The 16656-nt window shown below is 40.0% G+C and overlaps 1 protein-coding gene across 2 annotated transcripts in view; it reads right to left on the bottom strand.

The window, feature by feature from the left end:
* The window catches only part of LOC115215369 (guanine nucleotide exchange factor subunit RIC1), a 341602-nt gene that overhangs the window by 157212 nt on the left and 167734 nt on the right, over positions 1-16656 (bottom strand). For both annotated transcript variants that reach the window (XM_029784517.2, XM_029784518.2), the window contains exon 22: positions 10196-10320. In XM_029784517.2, the coding sequence (XP_029640377.1) occupies positions 10196-10320 (125 nt within the window). The remainder of the gene's footprint in view (positions 1-10195; positions 10321-16656) is intronic.

The raw sequence follows: 16656 nt of genomic DNA, 5'->3' as shown, positions 1-16656 counted from the left end.
CGGCAAGACTAGTCAGGTCATAACCCGTGGGCCCTACCTGGGACGTAGTCAGTCCACCTGTACATACCTTCCGACTTGTGAAGACCTGCTGAGGCAAGTGAAAATCAAATCAAATCAAATCAAAACAAATCAAAATAGATGAACATCAATGGAATTTGTATCCTTGTGGTACCAGTGCCAGTGGCACACAAGAATCCATCCGAACGTGGCCGTAGTCAGTACCGCTTGGCCGTAGTCAGTACCGCTTGTGGCACCAGTGCCGGTGGCACACAAGAATCCATCCGAACGTGGCCGTAGTCAGTACCGCATCACTGGCCATCGTGCTGTGGGCACATAACAAACACCATCCGGTCGTGGCCGTTCGCCAGCCTCATCTAGCACCTGTGTCGGTGGCACATAAAAACACCTTCCGAAGACCCGGCAGACTAGTCAGGCCATAAACCATGGCCCCTACCTGGGACGTAGTCAGTCCACCTGTGCATACCTTCCTCCTTGTGATACTTGTGAAGGCCTGTTGAGGCAAGTGAAAATCAAAGGCCTGTTGAGGCAAGTGAAAATCAAATCAAATCAAATCAAAACAAATCAAAATAGATGAACATCAATGGAATCTGTATCTTTGTGGTACCAGTGCCGGTGGCACACAAGAGAAAACCATCCGAAAGTGGCCGTAGCCAGTACCGCATCGACTGGCCTCCGTTCTGTGGGCACATGACAAACACCATCCGATCGTGGCCGTTCGCCAGCCTCATCTAGCACCTGTGTCGGTGGCACATAAAAACACCATCCGAAGACCCGGCAAGACTAGTCAGGCCATAACCCATGGCCCCTACCTGGGACGTAGTCAGTCCACCTGTGCATACCTTCCTTCTTGTGACACTTGTGAAGACCTGTTGAGGCAAGTGAAAATCAAATCAAAACAAATCAAAATAGATGAACATCAATGGAATCTGTATCTTTGTGGTACCAGTGCCGGTGGCACACACTTTGTGGTACCAGTGCCGGTGGCACACATGAGAACCATCCGAACGTGGCCGTAGCCAGTTCCGCATCGACCGGCCTCCGTGCTGTGGGCACGTAACAAACACCATCCGATCATGGCCGTTCGCCAGCCTCATCTGGCACCTGTGTCGGTGGCACATAAAAACACCTTCCGAAGACCCGGCAAGACTAGTCAGTCCACCTGTGCATACCTTCCTTCTTGTGACACTTGTGAAGACCGGTTGAGGCAAGTGAAAATCAAATCAAATCAAATCAAATCAAATCAAAATAGACAAAATAGATGAACATCAATGGAATTTGTATCTTGTGGTACCAGTGCCTGTGGCACACAAGAAATCCATCAGTGCCGTAGTCAGTGCGGTGGGCACATGACAAACACCATCCGATCGTGGCCGTTCGCCAGCCTCATCTAGCACCTGTGTCGGTGGCACATAAAAACACCATCCGAAGACCCGGCAAGACTAGTCAGGCCATAACCCATGGCCCCTACCTGGGACGTAGTCAGTCCACCTGTGCATACCTTCCTTCTTGTGACACTTGTGAAGACCTGTTGAGGCAAGTGAAAATCAAATCAAATCAAAACAAATCAAAATAGATGAACATCAATGGAATTTGTATCTTTGTGGTACCAGTGCCGGTGGCACGTGGCACATAAGAAAACCATCCGAACGTGGCCGTAGCCAGTACCGCATCGACTGGCCTCCGTGCTGTGGGCACGTAACAAGCACCATCCGATCGTGGCCGTTTGCCAGCCTCATCTGGCACCTGTGTCGGTGGCACATAAAAACACCATCCGAGCGTGGCCGTCTGCCAGCCTCGTCTGGCACCTGTGTCGGTGGCACATAAAAACACCATCCGAGCGTGGCCGTCTGCCAGCCTCGTCTGGCACCTGTGTCGGTGGCACATAAAAACACCATCCGAGCGTGGCCGTCTGCCAGCCTCGTCTGGCACCTGTGTCGGTGGCACATAAAAAACACCATCCGAGCGTGGCCGTTTGCCAGCCTCGTCTGGCACCTGTGTCGGTGGCACATAAAATCACCCACGACACTCTCGGAGTGGTTGGCGTTAGGAAGGGCATCCAGCTGTAGAAACACTGCCAGATCTGACTGGACTGGTGCAGCTTTCGGGCTCCCCAGACCCCAGTTGAACCGTCCAACCCATGCTAGCATGGAAAGCGGACGTTAAATGATGATGATGATGATGATGATATAGCCTCGCCTAGTATTACATATTATATATAATTCATTAGTTATTGTTGTCTATCGATCAGCCTCAATTTTTCGTGGGGTGCGCCCGCACTCCCACCCCCTCCACCGCTACAGGAAGTCCTAAATTTTCTCATCCTTGTTGTCTCCCATGTACACTTCAAAGTCTTACACCGCCCCCACCGCTACAGGAAGTCCTAAATTTTCTCATCCTTGTTGTCTCCCATGTACACTTCAAAGTCTTACACTGCCCCCACCGCTACAGGAAGTCCTAAATTTTCTCATCCTTGTTGTCTCCCATGTACACTTCAAAGTCTTACACGCCCCCACCGCTACAGGAAGTCCTAAATTTTCTCATCCTTGTTGTCTCCCATGTACACTTCAAAGTCTTACACCGCCCCCACCGCTACAGGAAGTCCTAAATTTTCTCATCCTTGTTGTCTCCCATGTACACTTCAAAGTCTTACACCGCCCCCACCGCTACAGGAAGTCCTAAATTTTCTCATCCTTGTTGTCTCCCATGTACACTTCAAAGTCTTACACCGCCCCCACTGCTACAGGAAGTCCTAAATTTTCTCATCCTTGTTCTCTCCCATGTACACTTCAAAGTCTTACACCGCCCCCACCGCTACAGGAAGTCCTAAATTTTCTCATCCTTGTTGTCTCCCATGTACACTTCAAAGTCTTACACCGCCCCCACCGCTACAGGAAGTCCTAAATTTTCTCATCCTTGTTGTCTCCCATGTACACTTCAAAGTCTTACACCGCCCCCACCGCTACAGGAAGTCCTAAATTTTCTCATCCTTGTTGTCTCCCATGTACACTTCAAAGTCTTACACCGCCCCCACCGCTACAGGAAGTCCTAATTTTCTCATCCTTGTTGTCTCCCATGTACACTTCAAAGTCTTACACCGCCCCCACCGCTACAGGAAGTCCTAAATTTTCTCATCCTTGTTGTCTCCCATGTACACTTCAAAGTCTTACACCGCCCCCACCGCTACAGGAAGTCCTAAATTTTCTCATCCTTGTTGTCTCCCATGTACACTTCAAAGTCTTACACCGCCCCCACCGCTACAGGAAGTCCTAAATTTTCTCATCCTTGTTGTCTCCCATGTACACTTCAAAGTCTTACACTGCCCCCACCGCTACAGGAAGTCCTAAATTTTCTCATCCTTGTTGTCTCCCATGTACACTTCAAAGTCTTACAACGCCCCCACCGCTACAGGAAGTCCTAAATTTTCTCATCCTTGTTGTCTCCATGTACACTTCAAAGTCTTACACCGCCCCCACCGCTACAGGAAGTCCTAAATTTTCTCATCCTTGTTGTCTCCCATGTACACTTCAAAGTCTTACACCGCCCCCACCGCTACAGGAAGTCCTAAATTTTCTCATCCTTGTTGTCTCCCATGTACACTTCAAAGTCTTACACCGCCCCCACCGCTACAGGAAGTCCTAAATTTTCTCATCCTTGTTGTCTCCCATGTACACTTCAAAGTCTTACACTGCCCCCACCGCTACAGGAAGTCCTAAATTTTCTCATCCTTGTTGTCTCCCATGTACACTTCAAAGTCTTACACCGCCCCCACCGCTACAGGAAGTCCTAAATTTTCTCATCCTTGTTGTCTCCCATGTACACTTCAAAGTCTTACACTGCCCCCACCGCTACAGGAAGTCCTAAATTTTCTCATCCTTGTTGTCTCCCATGTACACTTCAAAGTCTTACACCGCCCCCACCGCTACAGGAAGTCCTAAATTTTCTCATCCTTGTTGTCTCCCATGTACACTTCAAAATCTTACACCGCCCCCACCGCTACAGGAAGTCCTAAATTTTCTCATCCTTGTTGTCTCCCATGTACACTTCAAAGTCTTACACCGCCCCCACCGCTACAGGAAGTCCTAAATTTTCTCATCCTTGTTGTCTCCCATGTACACTTCAAAGTCTTACACCCCCCCACCGCTACAGGAAGTCCTAATTTTCTCATCCTTGTTGTCTCCCATGTACACTTCAAAGTCTTACACCCCCCCACCGCTACAGGAAGTCCTAAATTTCTCATCCTTGTTGTCTCCCATGTACACTTCAAAGTCTTACACCGCCCCCACCGCTACAGGAAGTCCTAAATTTTCTCATCCTTGTTGTCTCCCATGTACACTTCAAAGTCTTACACCGCCCCCACCGCTACAGGAAGTCCTAAATTTTCTCATCCTTGTTGTCTCCCATGTACACTTCAAAGTCTTACACCGCCCCCACCGCTACAGGAAGTCCTAAATTTTCTCATCCTTGTTGTCTCCCATGTACACTTCAAAATCTTACACCGCCCCCACCGCTACAGGAAGTCCTAAATTTTCTCATCCTTGTTCTCTCCCATGTACACTTCAAAGTCTTACACCGCCCCCACCGCTACAGGAAGTCCTAAATTTTCTCATCCTTGTTGTCTCCCATGTACACTTCAAAGTCTTACACCGCCCCCACCGCTACAGGAAGTCCTAAATTTTCTCATCCTTGTTGTCTCCCATGTACACTTCAAAGTCTTACACCGCCCCCACCGCTACAGGAAGTCCTAAATTTTCTCATCCTTGTTGTCTCCCATGTACACTTCAAAGTCTTACACCGCCCCCACCGCTACAGGAAGTCCTAAATTTTCTCATCCTTGTTCTCTCCCATGTACACTTCAAAGTCTTACACTGCCCCCACCGCTACAGGAAGTCCTAAATTTTCTCATCCTTGTTGTCTCCCATGTACACTTCAAAGTCTTACACCGCCCCCACCGCTACAGGAAGTCCTAAATTTTCTCATCCTGTTGTCTCCCATGTACACTTCAAAGTCTTACACCGCCCCCACGCTACAGGAAGTCCTAAATTTTCTCATCCTTGTTGTCTCCCATGTACACTTCAAAGTCTTACACCGCCCCCACCGCTACAGGAAGTCCTAAATTTTCTATCCTTGTTGTCTCCCATGTACACTTCAAAGTCTTACACCGCCCCCACCGCTACAGGAAGTCCTAAATTTTCTCATCCTTGTTGTCTCCCATGTACACTTCAAAGTCTTACACCGCCCCCACCGCTACAGGAAGTCCTAAATTTTCTCATCCTTGTTCTCTCCCATGTACACTTCAAAGTCTTACACCGCCCCCACCGCTACAGGAAGTCCTAAATTTTCTCATCCTTGTTCTCTCCCATGTACACTTCAAAGTCTTACACCGCCCCCACCGCTACAGGAAGTCCTAAATTTTCTCATCCTTGTTGTCTCCCATGTACACTTCAAAATCTTACACCGCCCCCACCGCTACAGGAAGTCCTAAATTTTCTCATCCTTGTTGTCTCCCATGTACACTTCAAAGTCTTACACGCCCCCACCGCTACAGGAAGTCCTAAATTTTCTCATCCTTGTTGTCTCCCATGTACACTTCAAAGTCTTACACCGCCCCCACCGCTACAGGAAGTCCTAAATTTTCTCATCCTTGTTGTCTCCCATGTACACTTCAAAGTCTTACACCGGCCCCACCGCTACAGGAAGTCCTAAATTTTCTCATCCTTGTTGTCTCCCATGTACACTTCAAAGTCTTACACCGCCCCCACCGCTACAGGAAGTCCTAAATTTTCTCACCCTTGTTGTCTCCCATGTACACTTCAAAGTCTTACGCCACCCCCACCTCCTTCCATAAAAGGTAGTGGTCATTCATTGAAAGATACACTTCAAAGTCTTATGCCACCTGCACCTCCTTCCATAAAAGGTAGTGGTCATTCATTGCAAGATATGTTAGTGTAACGTACGCGGTTTGAACTTGAGTTTTATTGTCTGTCTATGAATCCTGCCATACGCGAGTTTTCTTCTTTTCAGGTTCATGATGCTACTAGGTCCATTACCTCCCACTCCCTCAGGGTTGGCACCCTCAAAGTTGGCACACTGAAAGGCAGATCTGGCGAGATCGTTGAATTGCTTGAACGGAGGTGTGTGGATATATGCTGTATTCAAGAGGTGAGGTGGAGAGGAGGTTCTGCTAGGTTCCTCACAGGTAAAGGACAGAGGTACAAGATTTTCTGGGCTGGGAATACTGAAGGGGTCGGGTGAGTGGGTATGCTTATTGCCAAAAAATGGGTAGATAAGGTAATTGAGGTAGTCAGAGTATGTGACAGAATACTGAAGATTAGATTAGTGCTCCATCATAGTATAGCAACTATTATATCGGCCTATGCCCCTCAGCCAGGGCTACCCGATGGACCGAAAGACCGTTTCTATAACACCCTACTGCAGACCACCTCATTGACGAACGACAGGGACCTTCTCTTTGTGGCTGGTGATTTCAATGGGCATGTTGGACGACATGCTGGGGGCTTCCATGGCGTACATGGAGGCTACAGTTATGGTTCCCGCAACGAGGAGGGAACCAGGCTGCTGGAGTTCTGCGATGCGAATAGTCTTATGGTTTGCAACACTAACTTCAGGAAACCGACAAGCCACTTGGTCACCTACCGTTCAGGCCGGCATACTAGCCAAATCGACTACATCCTTGCCAGAAAAAGGGAAAGATGGCTGCTTATAAATGCCAAAACCTTCCTAGGCGAAGAATGTACCCCACAACATAGACTGGTAGTCAGTGACTTTAGGATCAGGACTAAGAGGACGACTAGAAGACGACCAACATGGAGAAGAAGGGTCTGGAAGCTTAAAGACCCTGCAAATGGACAGAGATTTAGAGACATGTTACTTGAAGCCTTCGACGAAATAGAAGGGGGTATAGCTACACATGGGGTAGAAGATAACTGGGCATTTCTAAGGGACAACCTGCTGAAAGCCACTGACCAGATTTGTGGCTGGTGCAAAGTCCCCTCAAGACCCAAAATAACGTGGTGGTGGAACAATATTGTTGACAGGGCTATTAGACAAAAGAAACAGGCTTGGAAGGACTGGAAGAACGGTGGTAGCAGGGAAGTGTATCAGACTGCAAGAAGGGAAGCTAGGAGGCAGGTTTATTTAGCCAGAGGGGAAGCAGATAAGAAAAAATTTGCCAATGTCCTGCGCCGTGAGGATGAAAAACTTGATGTATTTCGTGTTGCAAGACAGTGTGTGAGAGAGAATCGTGACATGGTAGGAGAGAAATGTGTTTGCATGGATGACGGCTCACTTGCGCTAAATGAGGATGTAAAGAGAGAGGTTTGGAGACGCCACTATGAAAGGTTGTTGAATGAGGAAAATGAATGAGATAAAGAGAGTCTGCCGAATGTCGACCCAACAGAGGGACCAGCAATCTGGGTTAACAGTTCCTTAGTAGTTAAGGCAATTACAAGCATGAAAACAAGGAAGGCCCCTGGCCCATCAGGAATTACTGCAGAGATGCTCAAAACATCTGGTAGTGTTGGCTATAGCCTAGTCACCCGTATAGTAAACCAGGTGATACACGAAGGAGTCATACCCAATGACTGGTGTAGCAGCATAATAGTTAACTGCTACAAAGGTAAAGGTGACGCTCTAGATACAAATAACTACAGGGGTATCAAGCTGCTGGATCAGGTAATGAAGGTCACGGAAAGGGTTATAGCCCAACTAATTAGAGAGAGAGTTAGCTTAGATGAGATGCAGTTTGGGTTCATGCCAGGGAAAAGTACTACTGATGCTATATTCCTGGTAAGACAGCTGCAGGAGAAATACCTATCCAAAGACAAGCCCCTATACCTGGCTTTTGTTGATATGGAGAAAGCCTTCCACAGGGTCCCCCGATCCCTTATCTGGTGGTCAATGAGGAAACTAGGGATAGATGAATGGTTAGTGAGAGCTGTACAAGCAATGTACAGAGACGCTGCAAGTAAGGTGAGGGTTAGCATCGAGTACAGTGAAGAATTCAGGGTAGAGGTTGGGGTCCACCAAGGTTCAGTCCTCAGTCCCCTCCTATTTATCATAGTCCTCCAGGCAATAACGGAGGAACTCAAGACAGGATGCCCCTGGGAGCTCCTATATGCTGATGACCTTGCTCTAATTGCTGAGTCTCTATCAGAACTGGAGGAGAAGTTTCAGGTGTGGAAGCAAGGTTTAGAATTGAAGGGCCTTAGAATCAACCTAGCCAAAACCAAAGTCCTAATAATTAGGAAGGTAGACCAATCACAAATGCCTTCAGGTAGATGGCCCTGCTCGATCTGGAAAAAAGGTGTAGGTAGAAACTCTATAAGATGCACCAAATGTAAGCTATGGACACATAAGAGATGTAGTAATGTCAAAGGAAGACTAACTAGGAAAATAGTTTTTATCTGTGGCAGATGCTCAGGAGAAATAAACTCTGAAAATATGCAGAGACCAACTTCTACCACGTTCCAGGGAGAAAAACTAGAAGTAGTTGATAGCTTCCGCTACCTAGGTGACCAAGTCAATAGCGGGGGCGGGTGTGCTGAAAGTGTAACTGCTAGAGTAAGAATAGCCTGGGCAAAGTTTAGAGAGCTCTTACCCCTGCTGGTGACAAAAGGCCTCTCGTTCAAAGTAAAAGGCAGACTGTATGATGCATGTGTACGTACAGCCATGCTACATGGTAGTGAAACTTGGGCTGTGACTGCTGAGGATTTGCGTAAGCTCGCAAGAAATGAAGCTAGTATGCTCCGATGGATGTGTAATGTCAGTGTTCATAATCGACAGAGTGTAAGTACCTTGAGAGAAAAGTTGGACCTAAGAGGCATCAGTTGCTGTGTGCAAGAGAGACGTTTGCGCTGGTATGGTCATGTGACGAGAATGGCTGAAGATAGTTGTGTGCGAAAGTGCCACACCCTGGCAGTTGAGGGACCTGTGGAAGAGGTAAACCCAGGAAAACCTGGGACGAGGTGGTGAAGCACGACCTTCGAACTTTAGGAAATGACTAGAGACCGAGACCTATGGAAGTATGCTGTGCGTGAGAAGACCCGGCAAGACCAGTGAGAACAGTCAAAATCAAAATCAAACCAAATCAAATCAGATATCAGAAAGCAGAACCAAAATTGAGGTCGATCAACATCAGTGGAAATTGCAGCTGTGGTTAAGCGAACCATCCGATCATGGCCGTTGCCGGCGCCGCCCCGTCTGGCCTCCATGCCGGTGGCACGTAAAAGCACCATCCGTTCGTGGCCGTTTGCCAGCTCCGTCTGGCACCTGTGCGGGTGGCACGTAAAAAGCACCCACTTCACTCACGGAGTGGTTGGCGTTAGGAAGGGCATCCAGCTGTAGAAACACTGCCAGATCAGACTGGGTCTGATGCAGCCTTCCGGCTTCACAGTCCCCAGTTGAATCGTCCAACCCATGCTAGCATGGAAAACGGATGTTAAATGATGATGATGATGATGATGATACATGCATGCAATGCACACACATACACAGGAGAGGGAGAAGGATAGGAAATCTTGGAACATTCAAGTAAAACAATGGTTTCCAAATGATGTGGCATGCCTTATTGATGAAGCAGAAGAGGATAGCAGGTGAGGTGGAATGATTGAAAGACAATCAAAAGACTTAGAAACAAAAAAATTCATAAGCCAAAAAGAAATAAGGTTTCAAAGTTTAAAATATCATTGGACTCTTTTGGGATATACAACTAGAGACAATATTCATGTGTCTCCTCAAAAGTATTATCCATTCTTCTACTGTTCTCTACAACATATTGCTGTGAACAAGAGATTTTTAGTTCTGACAAATATCAAAAACCAAAAAAGGAAAGGCTTCTTTGTGTTGATGAAGAGATGAGAGTTTGTTTATTTCAAATTAGGCCTAATATAAAGGAGATTACTCATCAAAAACGAGCTAATACCTTTCATTAAATTTGTATGCTTTAATTATATTATATGTTGTGTTATATATTATATCTAACACACTATTAGTCGACATTTAAACATTTTTAAAAGTACTTTTTATCACAAAAAATTTGGTGAGGCGCAAACAAATTTTTATTCTGAACATGCAGCCGAGAGAAAAGAAGTTTGGAAACCGCTCAAGTTAAACATCAACAAGGTTATAATGAGTGCATCAATAAGAATTTACTTACCTGGAATTGGTTCCTTTGAAGTGGCTTCAGCTTCGAGCACCTCATGTAGCAACAATTCCAGCACATGTGGGAAGTAAGGTAGTTCAGTACAACAATGGGCTAGGGCCAGTGCATGAACACCCAAACTGAAAAGAATCAACGAAAATTAGTTTTAATGATTTAGTTGTAGTCAAAGTTGTCTGAACAACGTTATAGGTCATAAAATGAATTCATTGACAGCAAGGAAGAGCATCCATAGATTAACATTGGGCTCCTAAACTCGTGACTACCCAGGGCAACTGCTCAGTGAACCCATACCTTAAGAATACGGGGAGAAAGTGATAGTCAATTCAGATAAAGGCAAATTTGATTCCACTTGAAAAACACAAAGCTACAAGCTGATTGTCATCACCGCCTTTTTTGTTCAAATAATTTCAGGCAAAGATGCAGACTGGAAACTGTCCCACAAATACACATATGCACACGTGTGTGTGTATGTGTGTGTGTGTACATGTGCAACAGGCTTTCATACAATTTCTGGCACCTTCGGCATGTCTTCTACATTAGCCTTGAGCCAAGCAATTTCTTCATCATCATCATCATCCTTTAAAGTCAGTTAGGGAAACAGACATTAAAGGATGATATGATGATGATGATGATGATCATCATCATCATGAAGGAATTGCTTGGCTCAAGGCTACAGTAGAGGATACTTGCCCAAGGTACAACCAATTAAGATAAAACTCAGAACCAAATAGTTAATAAGTGAACTCAATATCTGCACAACTATGCATATGCATGTCTGCACACACACACACACACACACGCACACACAAACACACACACACACACAAACACACACACACGCACGCACACACACACACAATCAACACTGAAAGGATGAAAGTCTAAGTTGGCACTGATAGGATTTGAAGTCAGAGTGCAGAGAGTCAGAACAAATACTGTGAGACATTCAATTTGACAAACTATCGACTCTGCCATGCAAATGTGCATACATACGTGTGTTTATAATTATGAAAACAGATGCAAAGACAGAAACAGACATTTGCTATAAACCCACACATTCAAAGCTATAAACCCACACATTCTCCTCTCATCCTGAACATACAAGAATTCCATTTAACCTAGCTAAAAGAATTTGTACAATAGTATCAAGCCCATCAAAACGTGATCAAAGACTAGCTGAAATGAAAAACATACTTATTCAAAGAGCATTTCTATAAAATCTAGTCACAAATGGAATAGAAAAGCAAAACTTATAGATATTCAAGATCTAAAGCTAGTAAAAAGTACAACCACCAAGAAAAAAGTTTTACCATACGTGTCTACATTTAACCCTAGAAGTGCGGAAATATTTGGCCGTATTTATAAAAACTTGCCTGTTTTTATATGAAGACTAAGAAATGGAAAAAAGTTTTGGAAAATCAATAAGTCATTATAAGTAAAAGAAAACCTAAGACATGGAAATATATACGTGTGTGTGTGTGTGTGTGTGTGTGTGTGTGTGTGGTGTGTGTGTGTGTGTGTGTATACTAAGATAAAAGTTCATAAACAAGTTTCCAACTTAATTATTATGAGATGTAGAAGGCCAAACTGTGCAACATGCTTATATTTGACCAAAGGATCAGAGTTCAACTTCAAGGAAGGACAAATCTTTAACCCCTTAGCATTTAAACCAGCCATATCAGGTCCAAATATTCTGCCGGTTCTTTATTCAAACAGGCCAAATCAAGTCTTTCACACCTATCCTACATTGTCATTCTAAAAGTAAACAATCACATCATCAAAATCTTGAAGCTATGAGATATTAAATGATCAAGTAAAAAACAATGTGAATAAGTGTTACAATTGACAGAGTAATTGGAATGCTAAAAGGTTTAAGTAAAATAGAATTTTACTTGCTACTCTCAGAATACAGTTTATATAATAACATATTGTGGAGTTGTAGAGGTCCAGAAAACAATAGCAAACAAACTGGACTGACACAATGCAAATGAATGACAATACAGAGACAGCACATGAGTTATGAGTATACCAGAAAAATAGAATTAGGTGAACATATAGCAATATGTGCAGAAATACATCTACTTAATTTTAAAATATTTTCAGTTTGTAAATACTCAGATACAACTATAGAACCACAACAAATTAACAAAGAAAAATGATTTAAGAAATATAAGCCATGTTTAAATATTAAATTATTAATCACTGTTAATAATATACCCTGTTATAAAGAACACAACTATACAAGGACAAGCACTGCAAATTGCAGCACATTCTTTTTAAAGATACTTAAAAAGTTAATTACTCATTCTCACTGAATGGCTCAAAAAGTGACGAGATGCACTAAATGTGAAAATATTTTGTGACTTAATATATCAAATACAATTCCAACTAAGCTGTGTATTTTCATCTTTGTTTTCGTATCGTCATATTAGGAACATTTCAATCGCATGTGTGTGAGTGAGAGAGTGAGTGAGACAGTGTGTGAGTGAGTGAGTGAGACAGTGAGTGCGTGTGTGAGTGAGCGAGTGCATGTGTGAGCGAGTGCGTGTGTGAGTGAGTGCACATGTGAGCGAGTGCATGTGTGAGTGAGTGCACATGTGAATGAATGCGTATATGTGTAAATGCATGTTTGTGAATGTATTTTATACCATAAATAACACAACTGCCCTCAGATATGCTAAGTACTTGTTTTGACTTACAGACATCTCTATGACTAAGGATGTCTGTACTATGTGTGTGTGTGTGTGTGTGTGAAAGGTTGGGGTATTTAGGTGATCTGATTGAGGAGTCAGCCTTCCTTGAAAATATTCCACTTTTACTGTCAAAAGCCTGTCAGAGAAACTTGCATCTTGAAGCAATTATTTGATCATGTGTCACCCATTCTAATCTCAGATCTGATCAAACATTAAGGAGTCAAGAGGATTTAAATATATGGCTTCATCGGATGAGTCAAAAGTGAAAAAGAAGGGGAAAAGGAAAAAAACAAAAACAAAGCAAAATATTGATTTTTACCTACATGCCCATGTGATACACACAGAACAAAATAAAGATATATATATATATATACATAAATAAGATATATACATATACATATATATATATATATATACACATAAATAAAGATATATACATATATATATATATATACATATATTATATATATATATATATATACATATACATATACATATATACATATACATATATATATATATATATACACATAAATAAAGAATATACATATATAATAATACATATATATTATATATATATAATATATATATATACATATACATATACATATATATACATATATAATACATATACATATACATATATATATACATATACATATATATAATTATATATAATACATATACATTATATACATATATATATACATATACAATATATATACATATACATATATATATACTATACATATATATACATATTATATATATATATATATAGATATATATACATATACATATATATACATATATATTACATATACATATATATACAATACAAATATACATATATATATATATACATATACATATTATATACATATACATATATATATATATATATATATATATATACATATACATAATTACATATACATATACTATATACATTATACATATATATATATATATATATACATATATATATATATACATATACATTATATATATTATACATATATATACATATATATACATATAATATATATATATACATATATATACATATAATATATATATACATATATATATACATATACATATATTATATATACATATATATATACATATATATATATACACTATATATAATATATACATATATATATATACATATATATATATACATATACATATATATATACACATGTATATATATATACACATATGTATATATATATACATACATATGTATATATATATACATATATATATATATACATATGTATATATATATATATTGTATATATATATACATATGTATATATAATACATATGTATATATATACACATTGTATATATACACATATGTATATATACACACATATGTATATATTACAACATATGTATATATACACACATATATATATATACACACATATATATATATACATACATATATATATATACATACATATATATATATACATACATATATATATATACATACATATATATATACATATATATATATTATACATACATATATATATACATACATATATATATATAATACATATATACATCATACATAATATATATACATACATATATATACATACATATATATACATACATACATATATATATACACATACATATATATATATACATACATATATATATATACATACATATATACATACATATATATATATACATACATATATATATATATACATACATATATATATCATACATATATATACATACATATATATATATATATATACATACATATATATATATACATATATATATATACATATATATATATAATATATATACATATATATATACATACATATATATATACATATATATATATACATACATTATATATATATATACATTATATATATACATATATATATATATATACATACATATATATATATATACACATATATACATACATCATCATCATCATCATCATTTAGCGTCCGCTTTCCATGCTAGCATGGGTTGGACGGGTCAACTGGGGTCTGTGAAGCTGGAAGGCTTTGTCAGGCCCAGTCAGATCTGGCAGTGTTTCTACGGCTGGATGCCCTTCCTAACGCCAACCACTCAAGTATATATATATCAAAGTATATATATATATAATATATATATATATATATATATATATATGTATATATGTATATATAATATTATATAGTATATATGTATATATATATAATATATGATAATATATATATATATATAGATATGTATATATACATATCATATATATATATATATATACATATATATATATATATACATATATACAATATACTATATATACTATATATACATATATACATATACATATATTATATATACATATACATATATATATACATATACATATATACATATACATATAAACATATACATATACATATATACTATACATATATACATATATATATATACATATATAAATATACATATATATATACATATATATATACACATATATATATATACATATATATATATATATATATATATATATATATATATATATATACACACATATATATACATATATATATATATATATACATATATAATATACATATATACATAGATATATATACATATATATATACTTGATACTTTGATAGGTTTCGGCCATTATTGGCCCAGGCCATGTCTAACTTAATAGCACCACCTGGTGAAGTATTTCAAGTCAAATTTGGGCACTATGGCCCACTCAAGTAGAGAGTTATTGTTTACAGAGACATATCTGGTGTAGGGGGTTTATCGGGATTTCTTGAAGGAATCTGTCCAAAGACTTCTTGAACCCTATAGGGTCAGTTTCTGTTTTAATGTGTTTTTGGGTGTGTAATGTTAAAGAGAGCGGGGCCAATTGAGGTGAAATAATTGTGCCGTATTGTTGTTATGAGATGAGAGTGCGATTTTTGTTTTGGGCGGATGGCACGGGGCCCAAGCCTTGGATGTACCTTAAAGGTGATGCCAACATCATTTGGGAAATGCTGATGGAATATTTTCCACATCATGCAGATGATGTAGCGCTCACGACGACGTTGGAGAGAATAAAGTTTTAGCTTTTCTAGTCGACCCCAATAGTTGAGGCCTGTCATGCATCTATCTTTTTGTGATTGCCCTTTGAGGTGCTTCAACTTTTATGATACTTTATTGTGTGGGGAGGACCACAGTGGACAACAGTATTCAAGGTGGGGTCGGGCAAAAGTGGAGAAGAGAAGGATAATGGTGTGGATATCTCTCGACTGGAAAGTTCTGAGAATCCAGGAACACATCTGCGGGCCATGTCAACTTGGTGTTTATATGAGTGGCCCAGCTTATGTTGTGTCCACAAACTCCCAAGTCTCTGATGTTGTTGGACGCCGCGAGAGTTTCACCTGAAGGAAGGAGTATGGGAGTTTCGTTTCGGGGCATCCTCTTTTCCAAAGTGGATTAGCTCAAATTTATCCTCGTTCAGCAGCATATTGTTTTTTTCTGCCCATGGATAACAGCCAGTAGATCTGACTGAAGGCATGTCCAGTCACTCGCCTCATTTATGACCTTCTGTAGCTTGGAGTCATCTGCAAAGATTTTTATGTTGCTGTGCTTGATGATGTCATTAATGTCATTAATGTAAATGATGAAAAGAAGTGGGCCCAGCACAGTGCCTTGCGGAACGCCACTACTGACTTTGGCTGGGCTTGATTTACCCCTTCAACTACAACATGT

The sequence above is a fragment of the Octopus sinensis genome, linkage group LG9, assembly GCF_006345805.1.
Source record: "Octopus sinensis linkage group LG9, ASM634580v1, whole genome shotgun sequence".
NCBI lineage: Eukaryota > Metazoa > Mollusca > Cephalopoda > Octopoda > Octopodidae > Octopus > Octopus sinensis.
Note: the sequence above shows the minus strand (reverse complement) of the source record. Positions and strands in the feature narration are given on the sequence as shown.